The sequence below is a fragment of the Cupressus sempervirens genome, chromosome 8 (genome assembly GCF_028749045.1).
Source record: "Cupressus sempervirens isolate cs-2001-9-10 chromosome 8, ASM2874904v1, whole genome shotgun sequence".
Lineage (NCBI taxonomy): Eukaryota > Viridiplantae > Streptophyta > Pinopsida > Cupressales > Cupressaceae > Cupressus > Cupressus sempervirens.
This window is the reverse complement of record NC_143125.1, coordinates 136,097,246-136,123,753: the sequence shown is the minus strand read 5'-3', so window position 1 is coordinate 136,123,753 and position 26,508 is coordinate 136,097,246. Positions and strand designations below refer to the sequence as shown.

At 35.7% G+C, this 26,508-nt stretch overlaps 1 protein-coding gene across 3 annotated transcripts in view; it reads left to right on the top strand.

Annotated features, from left to right (window-relative positions):
* The window catches only part of LOC149541926 (methionine-tRNA ligase, putative / methionyl-tRNA synthetase, putative / MetRS), a 49,678-nt gene extending 43,994 nt beyond the window's left edge, over window positions 1-5,684 (top strand). For all 3 annotated transcript variants that reach the window (XM_089796982.1, XM_089796984.1, XM_089796985.1), the window contains exons 16-18: window positions 1,473-1,717; window positions 4,888-4,989; window positions 5,131-5,684. In XM_089796982.1, coding sequence (XP_089653108.1) covers window positions 1,473-1,717; window positions 4,888-4,989; window positions 5,131-5,361 — 578 coding nt within the window. In that variant the 3' untranslated portion in view covers window positions 5,362-5,684. The remainder of the gene's footprint in view (window positions 1-1,472; window positions 1,718-4,887; window positions 4,990-5,130) is intronic.
* Window positions 5,685-26,508: the final 20,824 nt, after the last annotated feature.

Here is a 26,508-nt window from a genome sequence, read left to right as displayed (position 1 = left end):
CTCCCTAAAATAAGGTGATTTCACAAAATTAAATGAAACACCATTTGCAATTAAACAACGTCCAATTTTGTGATCAGCAATGTCTCTCTTTTCATTTTGGAATGCCCTATCTAGTGGGCCTCTCTTGCGGGTGAGTGGAGATGGGTCTTCATCTTCATCATTTGTAGTTGGCACAGGCAAAAAAGGATGTGTTCTTGTGTTTGTTTGATTGGATGATGGTGTTGGCAAATTTGTTCTTTTGGAAGCACCATGTTTTGCTTTTGCAACTGCTCTATCAGCATCCTCTTGCTCTTTTGCTAATGCTGCTATTTGTGCAGCAGGTAATCCCTTTTTATCACTACCCATACACATGTTAATTCCTTCATCCGTAGGGCCCAACAAATGTAGTTTCACTCGGGAATAGGAGCTTCTATGTTGTATGTTGTAAAAATTACATTTCCATATGTATGCCCCACCCCCAGCACATTGTGCAATTCTTGTTGTGTGTCTCTATAAAGGAGACCCCTTATCAATTTTGAAGCTTGGTGATGTAACCCCACCCCCACCCACTAAGCCTTGACTACCCATTGTTCTATTCTTGCAATCTAGAGAAAAAAATGAAAGAAAACCATGTTTCACACTTACACAAAACTTTGAAAATTTGGAAAATTAAAAATAAATCAATAATCTATGAAAGAACTCAAAATTATGGTTGAAATGCATACCTTAAACACTTCTTGCAATGTATTTGGAGCTTCACAACTGATCTCCTTTGAATCCAAGCTCTTTACTTCAAACTAGCAAGTATGAGAGAGCAAAATAGATAGTAAATGAACTTGCATTGTGATTTAGAGGGTCATTTATAGGGTTCAGGGCCTTTAGAAAAAAAATAAATTTTAAAATGAGGCTGGGCCCACTTTTTTGCAATTTCTTTATGACCCTGCTGTGGATTCACGCGGATCCGGGTTGGATCCGTAATCCTTCCTGTGGATCCGGATCCTGCCCGGATCCTCAAGGATCCATATGTGGATCCGGATCCAAATCGGAGCCGAATCCGAATCCGAGGGTAAAGTGACGAATCCGGTAACTAGGCTTTTTACTATGCATGAGTTTTTTATGTTGTCCTGTACAAAGTATGGCAGTAAGGGCCACCTGGAAACTTATCACAAACAATCAATAATTAAACCGTTGTCGAAGTAATAGAGAAATTGCCAAGGTATTAAAAGTCAAAGAACTTTTAAACTGGACAGAAAATGCTTGAATGGAATTCTAAGTCTACTCTCCTGTCTATTAAACAATATTTTATTGTTTGTTACAGACACCAAGAAGTAAACTACATCTGGATTGGTTTTACTCCTGACATATTTTATCAGTATCTTAATAAGTTTTGTAATATTGCTATTAAATTTATTATAATTCATTTTGAGCAGCTAATATGATGCTTTAGTGATTGCATGATCGGATTTTCTGTTGTTTTAAATATGCAAGAACAGAAGTGACGAAGAAAGGAGCACAACAACCTAAAAAAACAGAAGCAGCAAAAGGAAAAAATATGTCAGCAGTGAAAGATGTCCCAGTTTCAATAGCAAGAATTGATATCCGAGTGGGCCTTATCACCAAAGCACAAAAGCATCCAGATGCAGATTCGTTGTATGTGGAAGAGATTGATGTTGGAGAATCTTCTCCACGAACTGTTGTCAGTGGCCTTGTTAGATATATTCCACTAGAGGAGATGCAGGTATTGCCAATCCTATCATTTTTTTACGGTAAACATGAGTAAACAATAGAAGTATAATTTATGCACATGCTCGCAGAGGAAATCTACAAATCCATTTTGTATTGTGATTTACTAATCATAATTTATTGCATTTGTTTTGGTAGTTGTATATTTGAAATCATTAAGTACAGTACTTGTAGCAGGCAAGATAAATTTCATTGCAGTGGCTAATATATGTCCTAGGAACTCACTAATGAGACCAACTTCCTAATAGCAATGAATTTCTATAATAAATGCTTATATCTTTGTGTTGGTTTTGTAATATTTAAGGGATGACCAAGAACTAATAATTTTAAAAGGTCTTCTCAAGGGTATTTCCCAATAATTGGAGACTAAATGGAAAAGTCGAATAGTACAATGTCTTAATATTTCAACCCCTTTGAAACCGGTTCCAAATTAAGATAAAGAAGTCCACAACTAAGTAATTGTCAATGCCTGAGAACTGTACTTTATGCTTAGGTTCTGAAGAAGCAGAAAACACATTGAAAACATTAACGGCAGACGGTTAATGCTGTCAACTGTTGGATCGGTTCTGGGAAGAAGTGAAATTTACATTAGCATCATTTGGTACTCTTCTAGGAAGGGCAGTGTCACTAATCTAATATGCACGTTATTGTCTTTAGCAAATGGACATCACATTTAGGGAATTTGACATTAAACTTCCTCAATATATATTTCTTCTTCCATTAACAAAGGATGATGTTTAAATATTGGAAGTTGATGCAAACTAATCATTGTGGGGAAAACTTAAGTATCATGTTTTTGCTTAGCGGATGATTTAAGATAGAATGGAAGAAGTATGAGTCTTTCCCAGTCAAATCTTTATATTGCTCGGCTTCTGTAAGAGCAAGTGAAGTGAACCGGCTTGGTTTATCTTTGGGCTGCTTCTTTATGCGGATATAAATACCTTTTAGTACTAGGTGTTGTCATTTACCTTGTTTCTTGTTAGACCAAGCAAAGTGAACCAGCTAGCTTTATCCTTGGCTTTCTTCTTTTAGTTGAGATCAGTAGTTGTTAGGATTAGGTGTTGTGCAGCTCGCAAATTCTTGTAACAATGTAATTATTTAGTAATTTTAATATTTTGTAACATTCGAGTCCTCGTGAAAAGGGGTCCACATTTCAGTACTTTTATTATGATGGATGTAAGAGAGCATTAAAAAGGAGGCTACACTGTGGATTAGGAGGAGCATCTTCATCTGGCTAAAAACAATTGGATAAGAGGGTTGTGAGTGTAATAACTGCTTCATGGTGTAGTTCTTAGTATTTATATATGACCCTTTTGGTTGTATGAGCCAAAACATTTAATGGTTAGTTACTTCCTATTTGGGAATGTGTTAGTCTTGGAAAAGGACATTGGTCCAGCATAGATTTGTTGAATCAATTTTAAGTTCGCGGGTAATAGGATCTCCTAGGTCAGTATATTGGAGCCTTGGACTGGAGATTCTACGGCAATTTTATTGCAAGTACATGTTGTAAGATTGATTCCAGAAGATAAAATGGAGAATCTCTGTTGATAGCATTGAGACCTTTCTTGTATTGTAAACTTTTCTTTGATTAATCAATTTGGGTTTACTATTGTTGCTTTGTTTTTCCCTGGTTTTCATAAGGCAAATTTTGTGATCTGCATGTCATTATGATGAATTGTTTTTCACAAATCTGAATTTATTTTACAGTGTTTTTCATATAAGATTTATTTATTTTTGACCATGTCTTTTGTCCATTCCATAATGTCGGGCTTTCAGCTTGTACCCACTATCTCCAATTTCTTTTCTTTTGTTTGTTGGGATCAACTGCAATTTTAGCTTTTGTTCTCCCTTCTTGGATGTCTTATAGATGCTTTAATTCTTCATTCTGATGGTTACACTTTTTCCCACATTTTCTCAGTAATACAATGCTAAAATGGTTACAAATTCATCAACACTACTAACTTTTATGATCAGAAGATCCAATGCTGTTCATTCTTCTGCCTTTTTATGGGTGTATATGGATATCTGGTAAATCTCAGCAATCTTTCCAAATCCTGTCATGTTTGTCTCGAAGTATCTATATGCAAGGGTGCCTAAAAAGGTGGAAAAACATATCTTTCATTACTAATGCCTCCCACTAGCTCAAAATCGATTGTTGTTATAAATAGGAAGTTTGAGACTTAAATTAAACAGAAAAATCTACAAGGAATATGCTTTTGTTTCTGTTGAAACTGCTTCAAATTTGCAGGTCATCATTCTCTTCATAACGCCTCTGGAAAAATACACAAAAGAGGTAGTTTTATTATTGTAGTTGCACTTTTGAAGGTTAATACTACATATAGCTGAATTTTCCAGCACAAAAGAAGTAACAGCTTCACTCAAGATTGAGTCTTTATGGGCTAACAATGCTGAAGTGTTCTTCCAGCAAACCATAGGAACTTTGAACTGACAAACTTAATAAGAAAGATTTACTACCATTGTTTTTGGTAATGCAAGATTGTCAATGTTGCATCCTGCATTATGTTTCAGGTACACATAATTGATATAAGATAAATGACACCAAACATTCCAATAGTTACTGGTTCTTCTTCAGCAATTGCTGCTCCTATAACATGGCCATTGGCTGCTCATCTCCTCTAAGTGGGCTTCTTGGTTGTACGGCCTTTCTAATGTAACAAATAGGGCTACATGTGGGTTTACTGTCTGCTTTTCACTTATTAAGTTGTTTTAACTTTTAATACTTACCATGTCTGTATTTGGTCCTGAGGGCTAGTTAAGGCGTAGGCAGATAAGAATGTTGATTACCTTAAGACAACATGGTTAATTATTTTGAACACAGGCTAAGGATATTATAATTTATTATTATTAAAATCTGTGTGGTAACAAATTCTTAATTATGTAATGAGGCACGTAATGCTGGAAAGTTAGATTGTCCTTATCTAGTTTAGTAAGGAGAGAATTCTTCTACCTTTTTAACATTCAGTTTGAATGATTTAAGTATCTAAAATTAAAATAATGTAAAATGAATTGTGTTAATAGTATATTTAAATGTTTGTCTTTGTTCTATTTTAGTATCAGTTACAAATTATGGAAAACTTGTTGATATCATTGAGAAGATTAAATTGAACATAGTGCTTTAGATTGAATATAGTGTATTGTGCGCAGAATCGGAAAGTGTGTGTATTATGTAATTTGAAGCCTGCAACAATGAGAGGGATAAAATCACAAGCCATGGTGTTAGCTGCTTCCAATGAAGATCATACAATTGTAAGATCCACATAAATTATGTTTTTGCTTTTTATTGGTTCTCACGAGTATTAATTCAGACATGTCACAATCAGTTCAAGATAATAGTTAACTTTTATTTTTAACAATCTTGTTGGCTGATATTGGCATAAACTATTTCAGGTAGAGTTGGTATCTCCACCCGAGGATGCACATATTGGGGAAAGGGTAACGTTTCCAGGATTTGACGGAGAACCAGATGAAGTTTTGAATCCAAAGAAAAAGATTTGGGAAACTGTGCAACCAGATCTGCATACAACAAATGACCTTGTAGCCTGTTACAAAGGGGTGCCCTTTACTACATCAGCTGGTGTGTGCAAAGTTTTGTCTATTACTCGTGGATCTATCAAATAGCTGCATTTGCAAGAAGTCACATGTCAACATTATTCACAGCCATAACATGCAAATGACTCATTCTTCCTCTCATCTTTAGTTTATTTGAAAATCTTGTGAGATGATATTTTTACCAAATATCATTGTAACATTGAATGCTTTTTAATTTTATTTTTATTTTTTCAAGTTTTTGAGTTTGAGCTTTTGAGAAATAAGCTCAACCGTATAGAGGGAGCTCAGTATTGAAGAAATCATTTATATTCCAATGGATTCCCAATTTACTTTGGTTAAGGTTACAAATTTTCTACTCACATAGTGGGTGGGCTACGTTCTATTTCAGCAAATCCTGTTTATATCATTGTACATTAGTTTTTCAGAAATGGGAGAGGTCATTGAGAACAATTAGTAATTTAATAATTGATTAAACAAGGTATATGGAAATTCAAACAATCACCCAGGACATCCTATGAAGGTTGCTGGCAATAATAACTACAATAAAATTATTTATTTCTCAAAATTCCCTCAGACCTCACGACATAGGACCCCCTCACCCACTATCATATGCCCATGCAGATGATTACACCAGATCATAGTCTCTTCTAGCAAACAAAGACAACATCTTTTGATTTTTAACCTAGGTGCTAAAAATTATTGACAGTTGGGCCCAATTCAAGGAATAACAAGTGTTTCACCCTACCCAAGCCAACTAATAATGATTCTAAGGACCAGTCTTAAGGACATTTAAAAGAAGCCAACCGGGTCTGGGACAAGAACAGAGATAATAATTATTGATTGAAAGAGGACAGACTAATCTCAGAGTCCTACTGAGGTTTATTGTTAGCACTAAAATAAATTAAGGTGGTCGATGGAGTGATTACTAAAGGAATAAAGAGTCTAAGACCAGTGATCAGCTATGATAGTATCATCTCTTTTAATAGGGTAGAAGTAGAATAAATATTGGTAATGCCGACCTAGGAAAAGCAGAGCAGCAAATCAGGAATACAAACATCTGTAATTATTTGGAATTTCAGAAACCAATCAAAAGCTTTCAAGTCTTATTTACTTATTTAGTTGCCAATCACCGAGAGCAAGCACACACATTCAAATGAACGAGCAATCAGACTTCGGAAGCAGCACACTTGTTGATCAGACATAAGATAGCAGCAGACTCCTGATTATTCTAGAACTATTATAACAACATCTAACAGATAATTATTACTCCTATGCTTTATGTATTGCTAATGCTTTAATTGTCAACATTAATCTTAATGTATATTGGATATGAAATGCATGTATGTCTGTTAATAAAATCTTTTTGAAATCTCTATCTTAAATGGGAAAAAGGTCGTGTAAGAAAGAGGGGAGTTATGAGGTTGCCATCTAAGCAAGTTACTCTAAGGGGATGCCCATGTTGCTCGCCTCTTGGGCCAAGAGAGCAAAGATCTGCTCTTGAGATTACGATCTTTTCTCCAACTCTAAATGATGGCTTAAGGGTATGAGGTAGAGACGAGGAAGCGCACCTCAAATTAGGCCACCTTTCCTCAAAACCCAAATGTGTTCAATAATAGGAAGAAATACAAATATTCAATATATGTTGATTTAAAGATTATAAGTGTTATAATTTGATGTTAAAAAATTATTTATGTATATATAACCTTGATTATGGATGAAATTGAGAATTCTAGGGCAATTTCTATGGGACATTAAACCCACTCGAGAATGTCATTTTGATTATAAAATTTTACACAATCAATATTAAAAACATTATTGATTAAATTGTTGTTGTAACACCTCTAAACCAATTTAGTACTTTAAAACATAACTATAAACATCCACAAAGCACAATGCATAAAAGTAAACCGTACATCAATTGAGAATTCATAACACCATGATTGTTCTCAAGGAAACCCTAGCCAAATGAAACTCACGGTTGGGATGGTATACACAAGATGATGCACTAATATGAAAATTCTCTATTAGGAGATCTGACCCTATTAGGAGTGATTACATAGAATTTAGTACATATGTTTGTTAAAGGACTAGACTTTGTTAGAGGATGCAACCCTATTAGGATTTGAGAACAAAAATAGAAGAGACTTGCTCCATAATGAAGATTAAATTACCTTATAGACTCACTATCCAAATACAAAGAGAGTATTACAAAATTGTAGAACTCTACTTGACATCACAATGTCTAATTAGTCCAAATGAATTTTACACCTATTATGATCCAATGCAAATGGAGGCTTAACATTCTTGTGCAACATTCTAAAGCTAATAGCTAGTGAGAATGAAAGATAGGAACAACATGCAAATTTAGGACTTAGTTTGTTCAAAATATTATAAATTAATTGAATGTCTTTTTTTATCAGTTCCATATTCTTTATAATATGTTCTCAAATCATTAACTTCACTTATGAAATCCTATTTCTGTTGTCCTCGCTACATCTGTTAGACCTCACTTGGGACCTTGTCTTCCCTCCTAGGATGGGGTTACTTCACTGGTGGATTCAATTTCTTGGTAGGTCATTGCTGCTAGGGTGGAAGAGGGCTAGATTATAGTAAAAAATAAGAAATCTAAATCTCCTTAGTCCTCTTTTGATATGACCCTTCACTCACACAAGGGTAAGATGAAAGGGAAATCTTAGATGTTTAGCAATTTAGATTGCATACTATCTCATTTTGGTGGGGGTGCTTGCTGTTATTATAGGAAGAGTGTTTCATCTCTTCTAAGTTCTTGAGACAACCCCCCAGTAACTCCTCAAAACATGGTTTGGAACATTGGCTTTCAGAATCAAGCCTCCGATGCAAATAACCAGATAATCCACAAACTGGGCAGCACCCCAGATGATTAAATTGATAAGCCAAATCAGATGGAGAAATGTGTTTACATCAATGCAAAGCAATACAAAAGAACCTTAAGGCACATAAAGATCCAACAATACAAACAAGCAAGAAGAGGAAAACTAGCTTACATTCTCCCTAGAACCATATTGAAAGCTCTAGAACTAGTTGAGCAACATGAGCATAGATAAGATAAGATAATATCATTAATGTCCAACAAAAGACCACAATGAGGGTCTATGGGACTGGAAGCTTACATCAAGAAAATAGTAGACAAACAGAGCACCAAATAGTGACCACAAAAGAACAAGTCCAACAAAAGAAGAAGAAGAAAGCAAGAGACAACACAAAATAGATTAGGTATCCGTCCTTGTAGGGAAAGAGTCCAACAATGATTGATTAGTGTGGCTACCAAAGGCCTTGTGATGAAGCTAAGTGTTACGAGAGGAGTGTCGTTGGCGAAGAGGTCCCATGCAGGGTCTCATAGATCTGGAATGACCTGTATTAGGGAAACTGTACTGACGCTTTACACCCCAAACTAGAGTAAGGGCGAGAAGGTCGTACTAAGCTGTGTCTAGGCCTAACTCTTGGGAAATGAAAGTTGCTAAGTATCATTACGAAGCTGCAAGGACTCACGGAGATAGAGCGCAATGTAACGCTGATCAATGTACTTGAAAAAATTCAAGAGGGATCTGCAATCTCTAAACAGATAGTAAAATCTCCATGGGGCATTTGAAAAGAAAATTTCTGCCTCAGCTAAGGTACAAAGTGTGCACACTCGATCCTCTCTAGCAATATGGTGATCGACTTGGATCTGGAGTCTATGCGAGCTCGCCCTGAAGGAGCCAAGGGAGATACGCAGGGCGTGAGTCTAGTATCTGTGTAAGTATTTAGGGTGAATAATAATCCCATCTCGAATATCTAAGAAGTGCTCGGCGTAGAAAGCCATCCTCAGACGTAGTTCCCCCTAGAGGATCCACTCAGGTTCGTTTGATATACTGCTTGCAGATGTCAAGTCTGATATGCCTGTTCAATTCCTACCGAGAGGGAAGTAGATGAGCAGGAGCGTCTAAATAGAACTGGTATGGAGGGAGACGGTCGATGTTGATCCCAACTAAACTTAGTAGGATAGTAGCCTGAGCATACCAACAATAGGCTATAGTAGCTGGATCAGAGTATGCAATAGCAATTGAGGAGCACTAGGCTAAGTAAGGGTATTTGTGTTGGCCTTCAATTGAGTCTACAAAACCACCAAGATGGTGGAGAAACCAGATCAAGTCAAAAATGGCTGCAAGCTTGAATGGGTGACCTCTAAACTCAGCCAAAATAATACTGCGGGGGATAGATTCGTGACATCTGATAATCCAACAGAGGAGTAGAGTCTGGGTACGCTCAATCATGGCCCAATCTGAGTCTAAAAGGGAAGGACCCCAAACCATCGCACCATAGAGCACTGTGGGTCTTACTAAGGAATCCAGGAGGGATAGCTTAGATGATGTGTCTTGAAAGTGGTGTCTGAAGCATTGTCTCTCGAGCATGGCAAGGGAACCCAACCCTTTACTGATTCGAGGTTGAATGGTTGATCTCAAGTTGAAACGAGATTCAAAAAACTTAACCCCAAGGTATGTGTAAGATGATGTAATCTCAACTTCCCGACCCTAGAAGTGAAAATGGAGATGTGAGGTCTTCAAAACATCGAAGACCATGACACAAGTCTTCTCAAGGTTCATGACTAGTTGTATCATGTCACAAAAAGTTGCAAGTCTATCCAAAATCCTCTGAAGACCCTCAAGAGAAGAAACAAGAAGAACCGCATCATCAGCAAAGAGAAGGATGGAGATCAATACCTGGTGTAGATGAGAACCATCACCTGGAAGTGATGAGTCTCTGAGAAAATCCTTGAGCTCATCAATGTAGATCCCAAGCAAGGTGGGCGAGAGAGGGCAATCCTTCTTCACCCCAAATGTGCTCTGGATAGGGTCGGAGAGGCCCTTTGTGGTCCTGAGTCTACCAATCACTGTCTCATATAACCTCATGATAGCTGTCAATAAGATCTCAGAAATACCAATATCTCTTAGTCTCTGAAAAAGGGCCGCTTTGGGGATGGAATCAAAAGCCTTACGAAAATCCACAAAACAACAATAGGCTTTCCTCAAGTGGTGCCAAGCCTCCTCAATGATAGCCTGTAGTGTAAAGATATGATCCATGGTCTGGTAGTCTGCCCTGAATCCTACTTGATCCTTAGCCCTGCAATTCCTCGTATTAAACTCATGGATGAAATAGTATTCAATGTTGTAGCATAAAGTTTGGAAAATGTATGCCCAATCATGATGGTCCTATAGTTTCTAGGATTGGAGGTCAGCCCAGACTTATGGATCGGGTGAATAACGTGTCTTGACCAAGAGTCCGAAAAACCAAAACAAACCACTCTATTAAAGAGTGTAGAGAGGTAAAGGCCCAGGATCGTAGTGTTGAGCTTGAAGAGCTCAGCCTGAAAACCCTCCTCATCAGGCACCCTGCTGCATCTCATAAGTTTGATGGCCTTGTAAATGCTGGAGGTGGAGAATAAGTGATAGTGGGGGAATGAGCTGGGAAGGGAAGCGAGCTGACTTTGGATATCGTACGACGTGGAGACATGAGAGGCAAGGAGGCAAGGTCGGGGGTGGACTGGGTTGGCTATGCTAGGGGAACATGATGCACCAAAAAACTTGGGATACTGAATAAGCGTGTCATGGAGGGATCTGCCTTGTGAAGCAATAAATAATCACTTCTTATGGCGAAGAAAGCGTTTCTAGGAGTCGTAAATTGGTGAAAGCAGGGGAATGAGTAGCAAAAGCCAAGTGTAAGAAGTGGTGGAAGGTTTTATAGGCCTCATCAAACCATTGATTCATGAGACAAGTATTTCGTCAAACAGATCTGGGAGTGTTGGGAATGGAGCAGTGAGGGATAATGAGGAAAGATGACTCCCAAATCGCTGTATCTAGTGAGTGAAACATGGTGGACACTTGACTTTGATCCATGGAGCTAGCCGGGCAGAGGAATCTTCTCAAATGGAAAATGAAGAGGTCTTGATCACTATCCTCAACACATAAATGAGTAAGGGGGTGGTTTTGGGTAGGATGACTAGAGATGGGTGATATAGGGTGGGAAGAAATGCGACTGAAAGGATAAGGAGGGAATGCTCCGCCAGGGGAAGACAAGAGATAGTAAAGTTTTGGATGGAGGGGAGGAAAGAAGAAACAATGAGGATATAATCAACCATGCTTGCACCCCCACTATGAGGCCAACATGTAAAAAGCTCAGAAATTGGGAAGCAAGAGAGGTCATTCAAAATCACCAGATCGGAAGACTCACAAAGTTGGAGAAGGTGGTGACCATAGAAAGTTAGAGGTCCACTGTGATCCTTAGACAAATGCTGAAGCCCCATACTAGTAGGATCCCTCTTAGTAGTACAAATCAAGTTGGACCCACGATCATACTGGGGGGTCTGGAGATCTTTAGTTCGTGCATTAAAGTCTCCTAAGATGATGATATCACCCATAGCTCCAAACTTGGAGATGCTCTCAAATAGGTAGGTTTGTAAAAGGGTTCCCATCCTTAATAGTGTGAATGGCGTAAGGTGAGGAAGTCGGTGGAAAGTAACAAGTGACAATGAAGATATCTCTTTGATGATGACTGGTGCCACCAACCCAGATCCAATAAATCTAGCCTAAGAGTAAGAAAGAACCAATGTGGTAGTACTGAACATATAATCTCTAATCAAACAAGCAACCCCACCAGAAACACACACACCACCTGAAGCGTGAACCTCCTCTCTACAAATTGAAAGCCACTGATATCTTGTGTAACTTGGAAGGGGCCGAACAAGATTCTCACGAGTCTCGCTAACAACCAACAAATCAGCATACCCAACTACATCATGAAGTAAGCCTGGCAAAGACCACAGGGAGCCATTGCCATTCCAATAGTTGACAAGCATAGAGCCAATGGAGGGCTTCGACTTGCCCAACTGTTGGTGCTCAAACAATCATTTGGCTTGGGTATGTCTCACATCCCAACCCTTGGGAGGTGAGTCACGAATAACTGCTTTTAGATTCCTTATTACTGCCCATTTCCTGTTACTCCTTCCTTCTACCACGAGGCTCCTAGAGTGCTTTAGTTCAGCTACTTGTGACTTTGTGAGGTCCTCATCAAGAAATATCGTTGTGGGAAGAAGGAAGAGATTCTTCTTTGCCTTGAGAGCTTGTAGTTGATTAGCTAAAGGAGCGGTGAACAACCTAAAGGAGCAATGAACAGTGAGGCTAGCTTCATGCCGATTTAGAAAAAAAGGCAAGGAAGCAACCCAGATGATAGACAAGGTAGAGATTGGTGAAAAGGGGCCCACTGCAAGCACATACAACCTGTTTTCGACACCATTAACATGACGCTTGAAGATGTTTATTAATGAACTAAACTTCATGAAAGAAATACTCCACACTTTAGAATCAAGAGCTCAGGTAGAAGATAATAGGATGAAGGAAGTGGTTGGCAGCAATTTAAGGCTAACAAATGAGAACAAAATGCTTGCAGAATAAGTCCAAAAAATTCAATTCAATATGGAAAAAGGAGAATATGAGTTGATCTTATTAAGGAAGGCATTGGAGGTAATGAAAGTAACAGGGGAATACAGAGCGAGGAAGATCGGGAGGGCATACAAATTAAAGAGATACAATCTGCAATGGCAAACATGGAGCTAAAAGGTGACCAACTGAAAGAGCAAATAGAAGAAGTCAAATTGTGGACCCATATAGGGAAAGGACCAGCAAACACACCAACTGAATTCATAGAGAAACAAGTGAAAAAGAAGCTACAAGAGGAGAAATACAAAAATAATAGGGCAATGAATATCATTATCAAAGGGCTAAAAGGTTATGGGGAAAAGCAGAACACAAAAGATCTGAAAAGGGACTTCCTCAAAGATTGCCTAGAATGGTATAGAGCAGTCCAACATGCACAAAGGATCGGTAAAGGATGGAAAGATAACGTGTACAGACATGGGAGGGTCAACATGAAAAGCTTAGATGATAAGAACACGATAATGAGGAATAAACAACTACTCAATGATGAAGACCTCACCATTGACCAACAATAAGAGAGAAGGAAAGAATGGAAAAAGTTAAAGCAACAAGAGACAATAGAAAGTGGGCATGGTTACAACATGGTAAGGCACAAATCAGTGAAAAAATGGAGAATAAGAAATAGGAACTACGGGCTCCCTAGGAGCATATGAACATAGTTGGAATCGTAGAGGTTACCCTTGGAGAAGATGACCTGTTTTAGGGCCCATAGCTAGAGGCAAAGACATTAGTTTACTCATGGAGACTCATAAGCGTGATGGATGTAAAGTTCCACAATTTGAAAGCTGCAAACAATTCTTAGTGTGGAATGAAAGAACTGAGAGTGACAAAGGACATGGGGGAATCAATATTCTAATTAAGGAGAAATGGAGTAGATTCATAAGTTTAGAGCAGGACCCAAACAAACAATTTATATGACTGAAAATTTGGGAAAACTAGGCTACTATAAGGATTGTTGCATGTTACTTTGCACCAAAAGGATAAAAAACATATAAGAAGAAAAACTTACATCATGAAGATCCTTTCTTATCACTGAAAAAGGATATCTTTGCTTTCAACACAATGGGGGGAGTTCTCCTACTCAATGATTTCAATGCCAGGACAACGAACAACCAAGCCCTAAATTTAAGGAGTAGCTACGAGGAAAGAAGAGACCCACTATGTTTAGAGGAAGAAAATGATTAGACTTGGAGAAGAACATCCAGAGACAGCAAAGGTAATATCGATCACTACGAGACAAAACTTTTAAGTTTATGCAGTTTACATAATATTGTCATATGTAATAGCATGAGGATGTGGCCAAAATTTGGATATATTACGTGCAAAAAATACAATGGACAAAGTGTTGTCGATTATGTTATATGCTCTTAAGACCACATCACTAGAATAAATAAGATAGAGATAATAGAACGTCCTGCAAAACTAAAATCAGACTACAACCCAATTTTCTTAAAGTTGGTTTATCATGAGAAAGAGCAGCAAGGTTAAAAAAGCCAGAGCAAGCAAAAAGGACCTCAACAAGGAAGAATAATAATGAACCAAGAAAATCAAAAATCTTTTAAAGAGGCTCTTACAAGGATGATTGAAAGTCCAAAAGGTAATGGAGACCACACAAAACAACAAATAGTAAGCAAAGACAACTTAGTTCCCTTAATCAACAAGGCCTTAGAGAAATGCAAGAGAACCAAACCCAAGAAAGAGGGAAAAAGTTCTTTTCTAGCCAATCCTTGGTTTGATGAAGAATGCAAGGCAACAAAGAGAAAGATGAGAAAGAAAACAGATAAAGAAAGCAAAAAAAAGTACAAACAATTATTGAGGAAGATAAAAGAACTTTATGTGAGAAAGAGAAGGATGGACCTGATTGCCCTTAGCAAACAAAATCCCAAGAAGTTTTGGAAAGAACTGCGACAAAAAAGAAGGCATACTGATAACAATATAATTAGATCCAAATGGCTTGAATATGCAAAGCAACTTTATGAGCGTGAGAATGACAAGCATACACCTCTTGCAATCAAGACCACACAAGAACTTTTCACAATTGAAGACATTTCACAAGGCATAAAGAGATTGGTAGGGGGAAGGGCTCAAGATATAGGTGGGATGCAAACTGAGCATCTTAAGTGGGGCAACGAAATTTTAGCACCTCATAAATGCCACATCTTCAATGAAGTCAACAAGGAGGGTTTCCCTAAAAAATGGACTATTAGCATAGTGATCCCTCTCCATAAAAGTAGAAATATAAAAAATCCATCAAATTATCGTACTATAATGATCAATCCCCTCTTGGGAAAGCTATTTGGTAGCATGGTGGAACACAAAATCAACAAATGGGCAGAATCAAAGCATAAAAGAGCTAAGTAGCAGGTATGTTTCAGACCTAAACATTCCACTATTGATCATGGCACAATGCTAAGATTCTTGATTGAAAATATATGGAACACAAAAGGGGCAGAGGCTTTTTGCTGCCTTGTTGACTTTAAAAAGGCCTTTGACATAGTACCACGAGATAAGCTTTGGTTGAGAATGGAAGAGCTACAAATCCTGACTGAACTTAGAGTTGCAACACACATACTATATGAGCAATTAATGGCAAAAATCAGAGCCACACAGGGGATGATAGAGAGCTTTGGCAGTGATATAGGAATTAAACAAAGCGATCCCCTCTCCCCTACCATGTTTGGGTTATATATCGACAAGCTAGAAGAATGTCTAGATAAGAACAACAACAATGAGGTTCAACTAGCCAATTATGTGATAAAACTTCTCCTATATGTGGATGATCTCATTCTGATTACTAAAACAACAGATGGGGTGAGGGAACACTTGAAGACTCTAGACATCTTTTGCCATTCGGTCGGGATGGTCGGGATGCAGGTGAACACAACCAAAACTAAAGTAATAATTTTCTCTCTAAAGTTAACCAAGATAGAACAAAACAATTTCCTTTTTGAGAACAACCCTTTAGAGATAGTGGAGGAATACAAATATCTTGGGATCGACTTCCACAACAAGCTCAATTGGGAAACTTGTAGAACAAAAAGAATCAAGGAGGGTTGAAAGCATTACACTTGCTTCAGAATAGATGCAAGAATGTAGAGTTGTGGGACTTGAAAACCAAAAAGATGCTTTTTAGGTTGTGGGTCATTCCAATGACTCTTTATGGGTGTGAGATCTAGGGCAGCATCTTGTTCGGTCAAAAATGGAGACAGGTGGAAAGAATCCAAAAACATTTAATTACCGATAGTCTCAAAATTAAGTCCATGGTCCCTATGAGATCCTTATGGTAGAAATAGTATGCTTCCTATAGATGTGTCAACTATGGTTCGGTTAGTATGCTATTCAAAGAAAACTCAAAGTATGGAAGCACATCGCTAGCCCAAATTGATCGTAGAGGAAAAATTGGATAGAAGAAAAAAAATGTCGATGAAACAAAATATCAAGTGGATGGAAAAATGGAATATTAATATACAGGACTGCCCATATAACATTGATGGAATAAAAGAGTATACAAGAAAAATTCAAGAGCTTTATATGGACAAATGAAAATGGGCACAAAAAAGATTATTTTATTAAAGAATTCAAACCAATGAGGGATCATGAAGAGAAGGCATATATAGGAGAAAATATCAACTAGAAAGCCATAATGATCATTGAGCAACTTAGAACGAGTTCACATCATTTGAGGTGTGAAACTGAGAGATGGATAATTCCAAAAGAGGAATGAGAAGAGAGGGTCTGCCTATTTTGTAGCACGAGAATGGTGGAGACAGAATGACATTTGATCTTAGACCGCGTTGCCTACAATGACATCCACTCTAGATATGTGGATATTTTAGAAATGAGCAACCTAGTTACTCTTTTTGAGGAACTGTAGCTTGACAGGTCAACAAACTTAGTGGTCAACATTCACTATCAAAGAACAGATCTCAGGAAACAACTTCAAATGAGCTAGGGTTCCAGATGTTTGGCTATTTTTAGGTGGTCCCATAGGTTGTTCGGACCTCATGGACATTATTAAAATCTTTCAATCATTCATTCACTCCTTACATAGTGGGAAAGATAACAATGTTAGGGCCTGTGCCAAACCTGGCAAGGTAAGAATGAACATATGTCAAGCCACCTAGAAGGAGAACAATATTTATTGAAATATTTGGCTTAAGGTATGAAGCATATTATTTTCTTGATGTTCCTTGTCATAGAGAACAACGTTAGAACTATATATAGTTTAATATGAACTTTTTTATTATTATTATTGGTATAATGTATAAATATAAATATATAATGTATGATACAAATAATATATACAACAAAACAAACTATATATTCCTTTGATTAAATCAATCATATTGAATCATCATCCAACAAAAGATATAACATTGATACTCCCTCTTAGTTAGGAAGGATGATTGTGTGATGATTTAAACATAAAAGAATGTCATACATTTTTTCAATTTAGAGGATATCTCTAATTAGAAGTTTTCTACCATTTTATATCAAGAGTATTGATCTCCCAGGATATCGTTACAATATTCACTAATTACTCAAATGTTTTGATATCACATATGATATCACGAGTATTGGTCTTCCAGAATATCGACATTTGATATTCACCAACTACTCAAGAGTTTTTGATATCACATATGATATCATGAGTATTGGTCTCCCAGAATATCAATGATATTCACCAAGTACTCAAAAGTTTTGTAATCACATTTGATATCATGAGTATTTCTCTCCCCAAATATCAATGATATTCACCAATTACTCTTTGAGTAATGACCTTCCAAAATGTTGAGATGTAGGATGCTCGCCAAGTATTGTAAGTAATGGGCCTCCAAAATATCAAGTCACATAATATTCACCAAGTACTCTATGTAATTGTCTTCTAGAACATCAATTTGCATAACATTCACCATCTACTCAAAAGAAATGTTTATAAGGTATGTGTATAGACATTCTCATAATGCTTACCATATAAACATCCACCATGCAAAGTATAATATATCATGATCTGCATAGACATAGTAGGATATCCATCATAATAGAAAACTAAGTTGTTGTAAGATTGCCACCTTCCAATAACTTCTGCAAATACAAGTGACATTATTTGGAAGTTATCACTCCCTCATGATGTGCATAGGGTGTAAGCCCATTAAAATCACATAGTTGCGACATATATTCATGAATCATAGTCCTCTTGATTGCTACATTTAATTTATCTGTGGAAGATCCATCTCAACATGGTTTACTCCGCCTGAATCAATATGATCAAGATTACTAAAGGTCGATTGAATCATATCCTCTATCTTCTCCCTTTCTTTCATGGTTGTCTCTAATGTCAGTCTCCCTCTAAATCTCAATCTCCCTCTTTTTCTTGAAAGGATATTCTCGAAGAAAAGATCAAAGTACAAAATTCTTAATAGTATGTATTGAAAAATACAAACAAATAAATGTAATTTTAAAGTTAGATTCATATACAAAATATATTACAATAAGTTGGTATTCTGAGACTCCATCTCAGAAATTGTTACCAATCCAGATTCACTTAAAAAAGGCATTTCACATTTATTTTTCAATTTGATGAAGATGACAAGGAAATAGAGAAATTCCTCTTAATATAATATTTCATTTGTGTTATGGATATTGAAGTTCTTTAGAATGGACATCTTTCAGAATCTATATCTGAATTGCTAACTTTGGCAAAGGATGCTTGATGTTTTAATCTATCAAGGCATTAAAATGCTGAGTGACCATAGTTGTCACATCTAAAGCACAAAATTTTAGTGTAATCTACATGTTTCCTTTTCCCTTTGAGTTTAGGTTTCTTCCCTTTATGAACTTGGGTTTTGAGAGCCTGAATATCACCTCCAATAGAACTATCATCTTAAGACATTAACATGCACTCCTCTTGTATGCACTCAACCTTTAGTCGAGAAAGTTTAGGAAGCTTGGAACAAGAACACACTCCTTGTCTAAAAGTTTTTCATGATGGTGGCAGTGCTTGAACTATCATCGTCAATTTTTTTTCATCATAGATGTCACCAATTGTAGAAAGTTAGTTCCTTAGTTATGTTATCCTCATAAAGTATGAATCAATGAATTCTCCTTTATTCATCTTAATGTTGGAGAGTTTGTCTTTTAATGTGAGAATCTTGGTTGTATTGTTTATCTCAAACATTTCTCTAAGTGCTTTGAACATTTCATGTGCTATGTCTAGTTCTATAATAACATGAAGTAGATGATCCTTCACCTCGTCCACTAGTAGTTTCATAGCTCTAATATTGTCCTTTTTCCATTTGTTCAATTCATCACTCCCTTTGGGTGGTGGGTCTAATTTTTCCATAAACTATTTTGAATCATGCTCCTTCAAGGTCGACATTATTTGTAATTTCCAAGCTGCAAAATTTGAGTCACCTTCGAGTCTATCTTCTAGTCTCATACCATTCACCATTTTGGCAAATGTAGGATTTAAGAATATTTGTGTGCTCTTGGATAGATAAATCTGATTGGGATCGTATCTTAGACATGCCCTGATACCATGTTGAAATTCGATTATATTTATGAATTATTTTGATGTTCAAAATTTTCTATGATATATGTAATCTAAGTTTATAAATCCTCCTTGTAATGGCACTTGATATATTATCTTATGTGTTCTCTGAAGAAGAAGTCAATCTCTTATTATATATCTTGTGATATATAGGGACGTAACCCTATAGTCACCCTTTCACTATGTGCACAACCCACTTAGCGAATTAACATAAGATCGGGATTGTTTAATGAAACTTCCTTTAATAATTGAGCTCGAACATTTGTTTTTAGATGACGTGCATAACCTGAGTGGAGCAACGGATGTGATAGCATGCATATTGATGTTGAGACAAAGTTAACACCACCATTGGCACTCAAAAAGAAGAAGGGAATGATCAACAGTCAACAAAAAACAACCATCTCGAGTTTTGTATAAACTAAGGTAGGAGCAAGGAGAAAATAAGCATCCATCGCACAAGCAAAAATAATCCTTACACAATGGGAATAATAACAATGTCAGGGCCCATGCCAAACCAGGCAAGGTAAGAATGAACACATGTCACGCCACCTAGAAGGAAAATAATATTTATTGGAATATTTGGCTTAAGGTATGAAGCACATTATTTTCTGTCTTATGTCATAGAGAATAGTGTAAGAACTATATGTAGTTTAATATGAAGTAACAAATAATTATTATAGGTATAATTTATAAATATAAATATATAATATATGATACAAATAATATATACAACAAAATAAACTATATATTCATTTGATTAAATCAATCATATTGAATCATCATCCGACAAAAGCTATAACATTTAATAGAAGTATAAGTACAAAAGAGAAAAGTCCAGGGTTTAAGAATTTCAAATCAGTGATCTCCACCAACTTTAGTGAAACATTCATCTATATCCAATTAAGTGAAACTATGTCTAGATTTGTGTACTACCAAAATAGAAGAACTCTGCCAATTTTGTATACATTCAAATAAATTTTAATATATTGCCAAATATAGGGATATCTACTAGAAACATTGCTTAAGTAAAAATGAAAAACATGTGAACATTTAAAAAAAAAGCCAAATGCAATGGTCTTGTGAAATTTCTTTTAACTTCTGCCAAAATTAGAACCATGTGGCTAAGTTTGGATCTTCACCAGAAGTGGAAAAAATTACTAAAAATGTTGCTAATTATGGTGGTCAAATGAAAAATAAAAATATAAAAGCAAGTGTAGTAATAAAAAATACAATTTTGTTTGAGTTTATGTTATGCGGCACACTTTTGAAAGGCACAAGACTGTTTGAAAGGCAATGACCAATGATGTGTCTAGTCCAAGGTAATGGGAGGTGCATCGACTTTGCATGGAAACCAACACCACTACTAGGTTATGTGTATGAGCCAATATAAAATGTGGGGTACAAATTGATGTTCACATTCTATGAAGAGAACTTAAAGAAAAACTTAAACTAGTAACCTAAACCTCAAGAGATATAGAAAATAGAAAAACAAGAAAACTAAATTGTTCCCCTTAGTTATGTTTTTAGTTTGTAGTTTAGACATTTCCACACAACTCTATAGGTGGGTTGGTCCATCACGACTTGATATGAGACAACACATCACACATACTTTGTGAAGGTACTTTGTGCACCACACATGCCCAAGTTTTTGCTCTTTTAATTTTTTTTAATTAAAAAAAATGTAATATTTAAAATATTTAAATATTGTAAAATACAATTCTTAAACATTTTTTTGATCCACAGAATATTTTTTTTCCATATGCTGTACTTGTGCAAGGAGGTCAAGGGCTTTCCTTCTAATTTTGTCTCAAATTTGACTTCCTCTAAAATTGAAAAAATATCAATCAATTACACTTTTTTGACCTTCTATGCATGATGGATCAATTTTCTTGACCTCAAAATCCTCTAGAAAATAAGCTACCTTCCAAATATGACAATTGAAAGCTTTGCAAACTTTCACCAACTTCATCTCTGATGTCTTACCTAGATGAAACTAAAGGTGGTTCTAACTTTCTTAACTTCCCTGAACTTAATAGTAAGCTCATTTTTTCTCTAGAAAGATCTCTATATACCTACATTAAAAATCAAGTGGTAAGAAACACCACAAAACCCAAGTTATTTCAAGAACAAACGAGTCTATATTTCTAAATATTTACTAACCCACAACTTGCAACTAATTCTGATAACATGTTAGCTTTATTTGTGAAGCCAACCGAGGTAAAAATGATTAAAGGAAAGAAAGAAAAGAATATAGAGATGGACAAACTCAACACTAAAAGTGGCACTCAAATAAGTGAGCTATGGAACTTGGCATAGAAGAAGATGAGGTCTATTTATAGAGATAAATGGTGGAAATTAAATCCACTATGAATGATAACTCTCAACCACACAAATAGAAAAATGTTTTGCCTACTTCATATATGCCAAATACATAGTTATACCCTTAGGTAAAGAAAGAGAAATTGTTATAGGAAGTGGAAAATAAGTCTAAAAGAGGGAGAGGCATTCAAACATCCAAAAGTGAGCATAAATGACACATGTAATTACATGATAATGTGACATGTCCTCTCAACTATTCTAAAATAACCTTAGAAAGCTAAAAAATATGCGCAGGGAAAATAACTATTCCCTAACATAAGGTAAAAGAATAACCTACAAAGAAACAAATCATTCATTTTATTTTTTGGATAACATGACTATTTGTCTTAAAAAGTCTATTTCTCATCTTACTCAATCTAAGAATTTGGTATCTTATATATATTTTTAACAATCATATATATATACACACACCACCTACTTTGTATATATCATCATGATTGTATTTTTGGTTTCTAGCATTCTCCATTGAGTAGACACCTAAATGAATCTCAATATAAAAAATTCAACTATGGTGCTATATCTCTCTTCTTTGGTTGACCCTTTTACGAAATCAATGTGTGCTGAAAAATAGTAAAATATCAATTTAGTTACTTAGACCAACTTTAACTAAACAAAATTCCATATTAGGTGTGTTCATCACCTATCTAGATCAATGTGTTATTCAACATTTCGATATGATTCTAACTCCATAGGAAATTAAATCCAATAGGAATGATAATTCCCATCAATACAAAATAGAAAAATGTTTTGCCTACTTCATACATGCCAAATACATAGTTATACCTAATTAGGTAAAGACAAAGAAATTGTAATAGGAAGAGAGAGAGAGACATTCAAACATCCAAGGTGAATATAAATGAGACACGTAATTACAGGATTATGCGATGTGTTCTCCTGACTATTCTAAAATAACATTAGAAAGCTTAAAACATGTTTAGGAAAATAAAATATTCCCTAACATAAGGTGAAACAATAACTTACAAAGTAACAAATCATTCCTTTTTTTTTATAAGAGGACTATTTTTCGAAAAAATTCTATCTCTCATCCACTCAATCCAAGAATTTGGTATCTTATATAATTTTTAATAGTCATGGTTATATATATATCATTCTTTACCATCTACTATGTAACTATCATCATGATTATATTTTTGGTTTTTAGTGTTCTCAAAAGAGTAGACACCTAAATGAATCTCAATATAAAAAAAATCAAACCATGGTGCTTTATTTCTCTAGTTTGGTTGACCCTTTCAAGGATTCAATGTGTGTTGAAAATAGTAAAAATCCATTTAGCGACTTAGACCAACTTTAATTAAACAAAATTCCATATTAGGTTTATTTATCACCTATAGATCAATGTGGTATTGAACATGTCAATATGATTCTAACTCCATATGAATATTATTGAAATCTTTGAAATCTCAAATCATATTAACATATGTTTTATCTAATTATCTCTCCTATTAGACTAAGTGAATTTGAGCCTAACTAAAAATCATAACAAGTGTGAAATTTCTTGAAACACTTGAATAAACTAGAAAATTGTGAAGGTTTCCAAAAGATCATGTTGTTAATAGAAAGGGTGGAGACTATTGGTTCCTCCAATTGATGTTTAGGACAACCCTAAAGATTTTCCTTCTCTCTTTAGCATGCATCTTGAATCACTAGTCAATTGACAAGATTTAATCAGAAGACTAAAATCTTCTATATTTTATGATTAGTCACTGTTGGACTTTTTCTCTGTGAGGACGAACACCTAATCTTTTCTGTGATGTCTCCTACTTTCTTCTTCATTTGTTGTACTTGTTCTTTTGTGGACATCGTTTGGTGCTCCATTTGTTTGCTATCTTCTTGGTGTAAGCTTCCAGCTCCATAGACCCATGTTGTGGTCTTTTGTAGGACATTAATAAAATTATCTTATCTTGTCTATAGGACTAGGTGGGTAACCCCTTGGAAGACATGAATATAAAATAGCAACAAGTATTAGACACTAGTAGATGATTCTCAAAACCCATACCACAACTTGTGCATAAATCTTCTATAGTTGTCTCTTTTATGTGCTTACACGTTATTTACAATAATTGAAAGTAAAACAAACAAAAACTAACTACTAACTAGAAGAAAGTAAAATAATTTTTGAATATTGGGTATTTGGGTCCATCCAAGGTTTTCAAAAGAAAATCTACTTGACCAATTCCTTGTCTATTCACAAAGTTGACACATAACTAGAATAACATAAACACAAGACCAATGATCACTAAATTATTGTTTCAGTACAACAATGTGACTTGGAATAAATATTTTGGATACATTCTTAGTTTCTTGAGATAAATACAAATAGTCTTCAACATACAATTGAAGCCCAACTCTAACACATTCCTAGAATGTGATCCTCCAACTGATTATTCATTACAAAAAATGTGTAATATAAGTATGTCTACCCCTTAATTATCTTGAGGCATTATAACATGGGTTTTGCACCAAAAGTATAATCATTACAAATTATGGTCATTGATAAAAAATATGGTGGGGCATGCATTCATGACATTGATGATATAAATCTTGATTTTGGGAGGAAGCTGGTATGACATATGTATGCTAAGACAGATTCAAATTGGTGCAAGTTAATGTAGAATAAGTATCTTGACTCACCTAATGCTTCAAGAATACTCACTATTACCAAGTTGTTACTTTGTATAGAACTTAGGAAGTTTGTTATGGGATTGAGGTTAAATTTTGACAAGATTCTTGGAATTGGTATTAACCATTATTTGAAGATGTTGAATTATGTTTGCTTGCTCCTCTGATGACACAATTGTGGGGGGATTATTTAATTGATTATGTGGATGTAGTTAACATCTATTGTTTGGAAAGAGGTTTCCTTGCTTCCAATTACTTTGACACACAAGCAATTTTGGGCTAGCTTTGCAAAGATAGAGTGTTTTTCCTCAATGGTGATGTTGTTGTTATGTGGAGTCTAATCAGACTCAAAGGGTAATTTTTCCTCGCTTTGTTTGGTGTAGTTTCACCCTAGTTTTTCCTATGGGGGTTTTGGGGGTAGTGCCCCTATGCTAGGGGTCAAGGGGCAACACCCCTTGTGAGATCTTGGGGTTGCGCCCCAAGAATAACCTTTATTGTGATACAGGGCGAGGTTGAGGCACAATTCCCTCGAAGCTAAAAATGAATTTACTATTGTAAAAAGCATCAATAGTTAATTTTTCTATTGGATAACATATTTATCCCTCATTTTGTAAGCATCATAAGTCTTTTATAAAATGGATTAGGGATTTTTATGATGTATGATGATTTAGTAGCTTCTTGTGGCAGTATTAAATTACAAAAGGATTGCATATTGTAATTAGGTTGAAATCATTGGATAATAAGAATATTGGACTCACTATTTGGTGGACATAGCCCAAGGACTGGGTGAACCACGTTAAATCTTTGTGCCTTGTGTTCTTTTTTGATACTAGTTATATTTTCATTTAATTGTTATTTCCATCTCACTAATCCTAACAAGTGGTATCAAAGCAAGTTTGTTTCAGATATCCTTAGTAGGAAAGTCTCACAGTTAAGTGGAAGTCTCATGGTTGAGTGGAAGTAATGACAAATGCGGATAATCTAATGATGTAGGAGCATCCTAGGATAGTTGTTAATCCTACATGGTGGAGTGGTTTGACCTTGAGGTTGGAGAGCTTGGTCATCATTAAGTTGTCATGTTGGCTGAGGACCTCGACCATTGAAGGAGCTTGGCATATACTACATTTTCTTGGCTTGTGCTATGTTACTTGACATGTATTGTTTCTTGGTGATGCTTGGTGAGTTTGTTGATGCTTGGTAGTCTGGCACATTGTATGAAGTTCTTGTGGATTGGATCTGCCAACTTGGTGCATTTAATGCACACAGTGTGTGATTGTGACGTGGATCAATTTGGAGCTGTGTGTGGACTTATTTGGGCCTTGGATCTTTATCCTAGGTGCATTTGATGGGTGTTGTAAGCCAACTAAAGCATTTTGTATTTAAAATTTTGAATATAAGTAGACGGTCTTGCGGATTCTTGAATCATTATCATTCAACATGGAGAAGAGGAGTTAGCTAAGTGCGGCTTGGGAAACAAGAAGGTTTCTTGGTGGCTTCCGACCATAAGTTTAGATTCTTCTTGGGGTTTTGTACTAGAGTGTGGATTTGGGCTAGCTATAATTTGGATCTTGCAAGGTCTTGCATAATTACTATTGTAATTTTTTATGTATTTGGCCATAACTTGGAAGGCCTTACAACTAAGCATATTGAATGGAAATCTATTTTGAAATTGGTGTTATTTTAGATCTAAATCTCTATCTTATTATTTATATTATGTTGTGTGGTTAATTGCTAGGGGTTATGACTGAAGATTTATTCTCATGCCTTGTTCTACATCAGCTAAAGGTTGAGAAGTTTAATGGGCAGAACTTTCAATTATAGAAAAAACAAATAGAGGACTATCTTTATTATAAGGATTTATGGTGGCCATTGAGAGGAAAATCCAAGAAAGAAGCTAATATGATAAATGGGGATGACAATATTTTGGACAACAAGACACTTACAAGTATTTGGTTATGCCTAACACAATCGGTGGCATTTAATATTACAAAAGAAAATATGATTAAAGATTTGATAGAAACCCTAGAAAAGTTGCATGAAAAAATTTCCACTTCAAATAAGGTATTTTTCATGAAGCATTTATTTAATATGATGATGGTAGAAGGTGGCTTTTTGCCTGATCATTTGAATGGGTTTAAT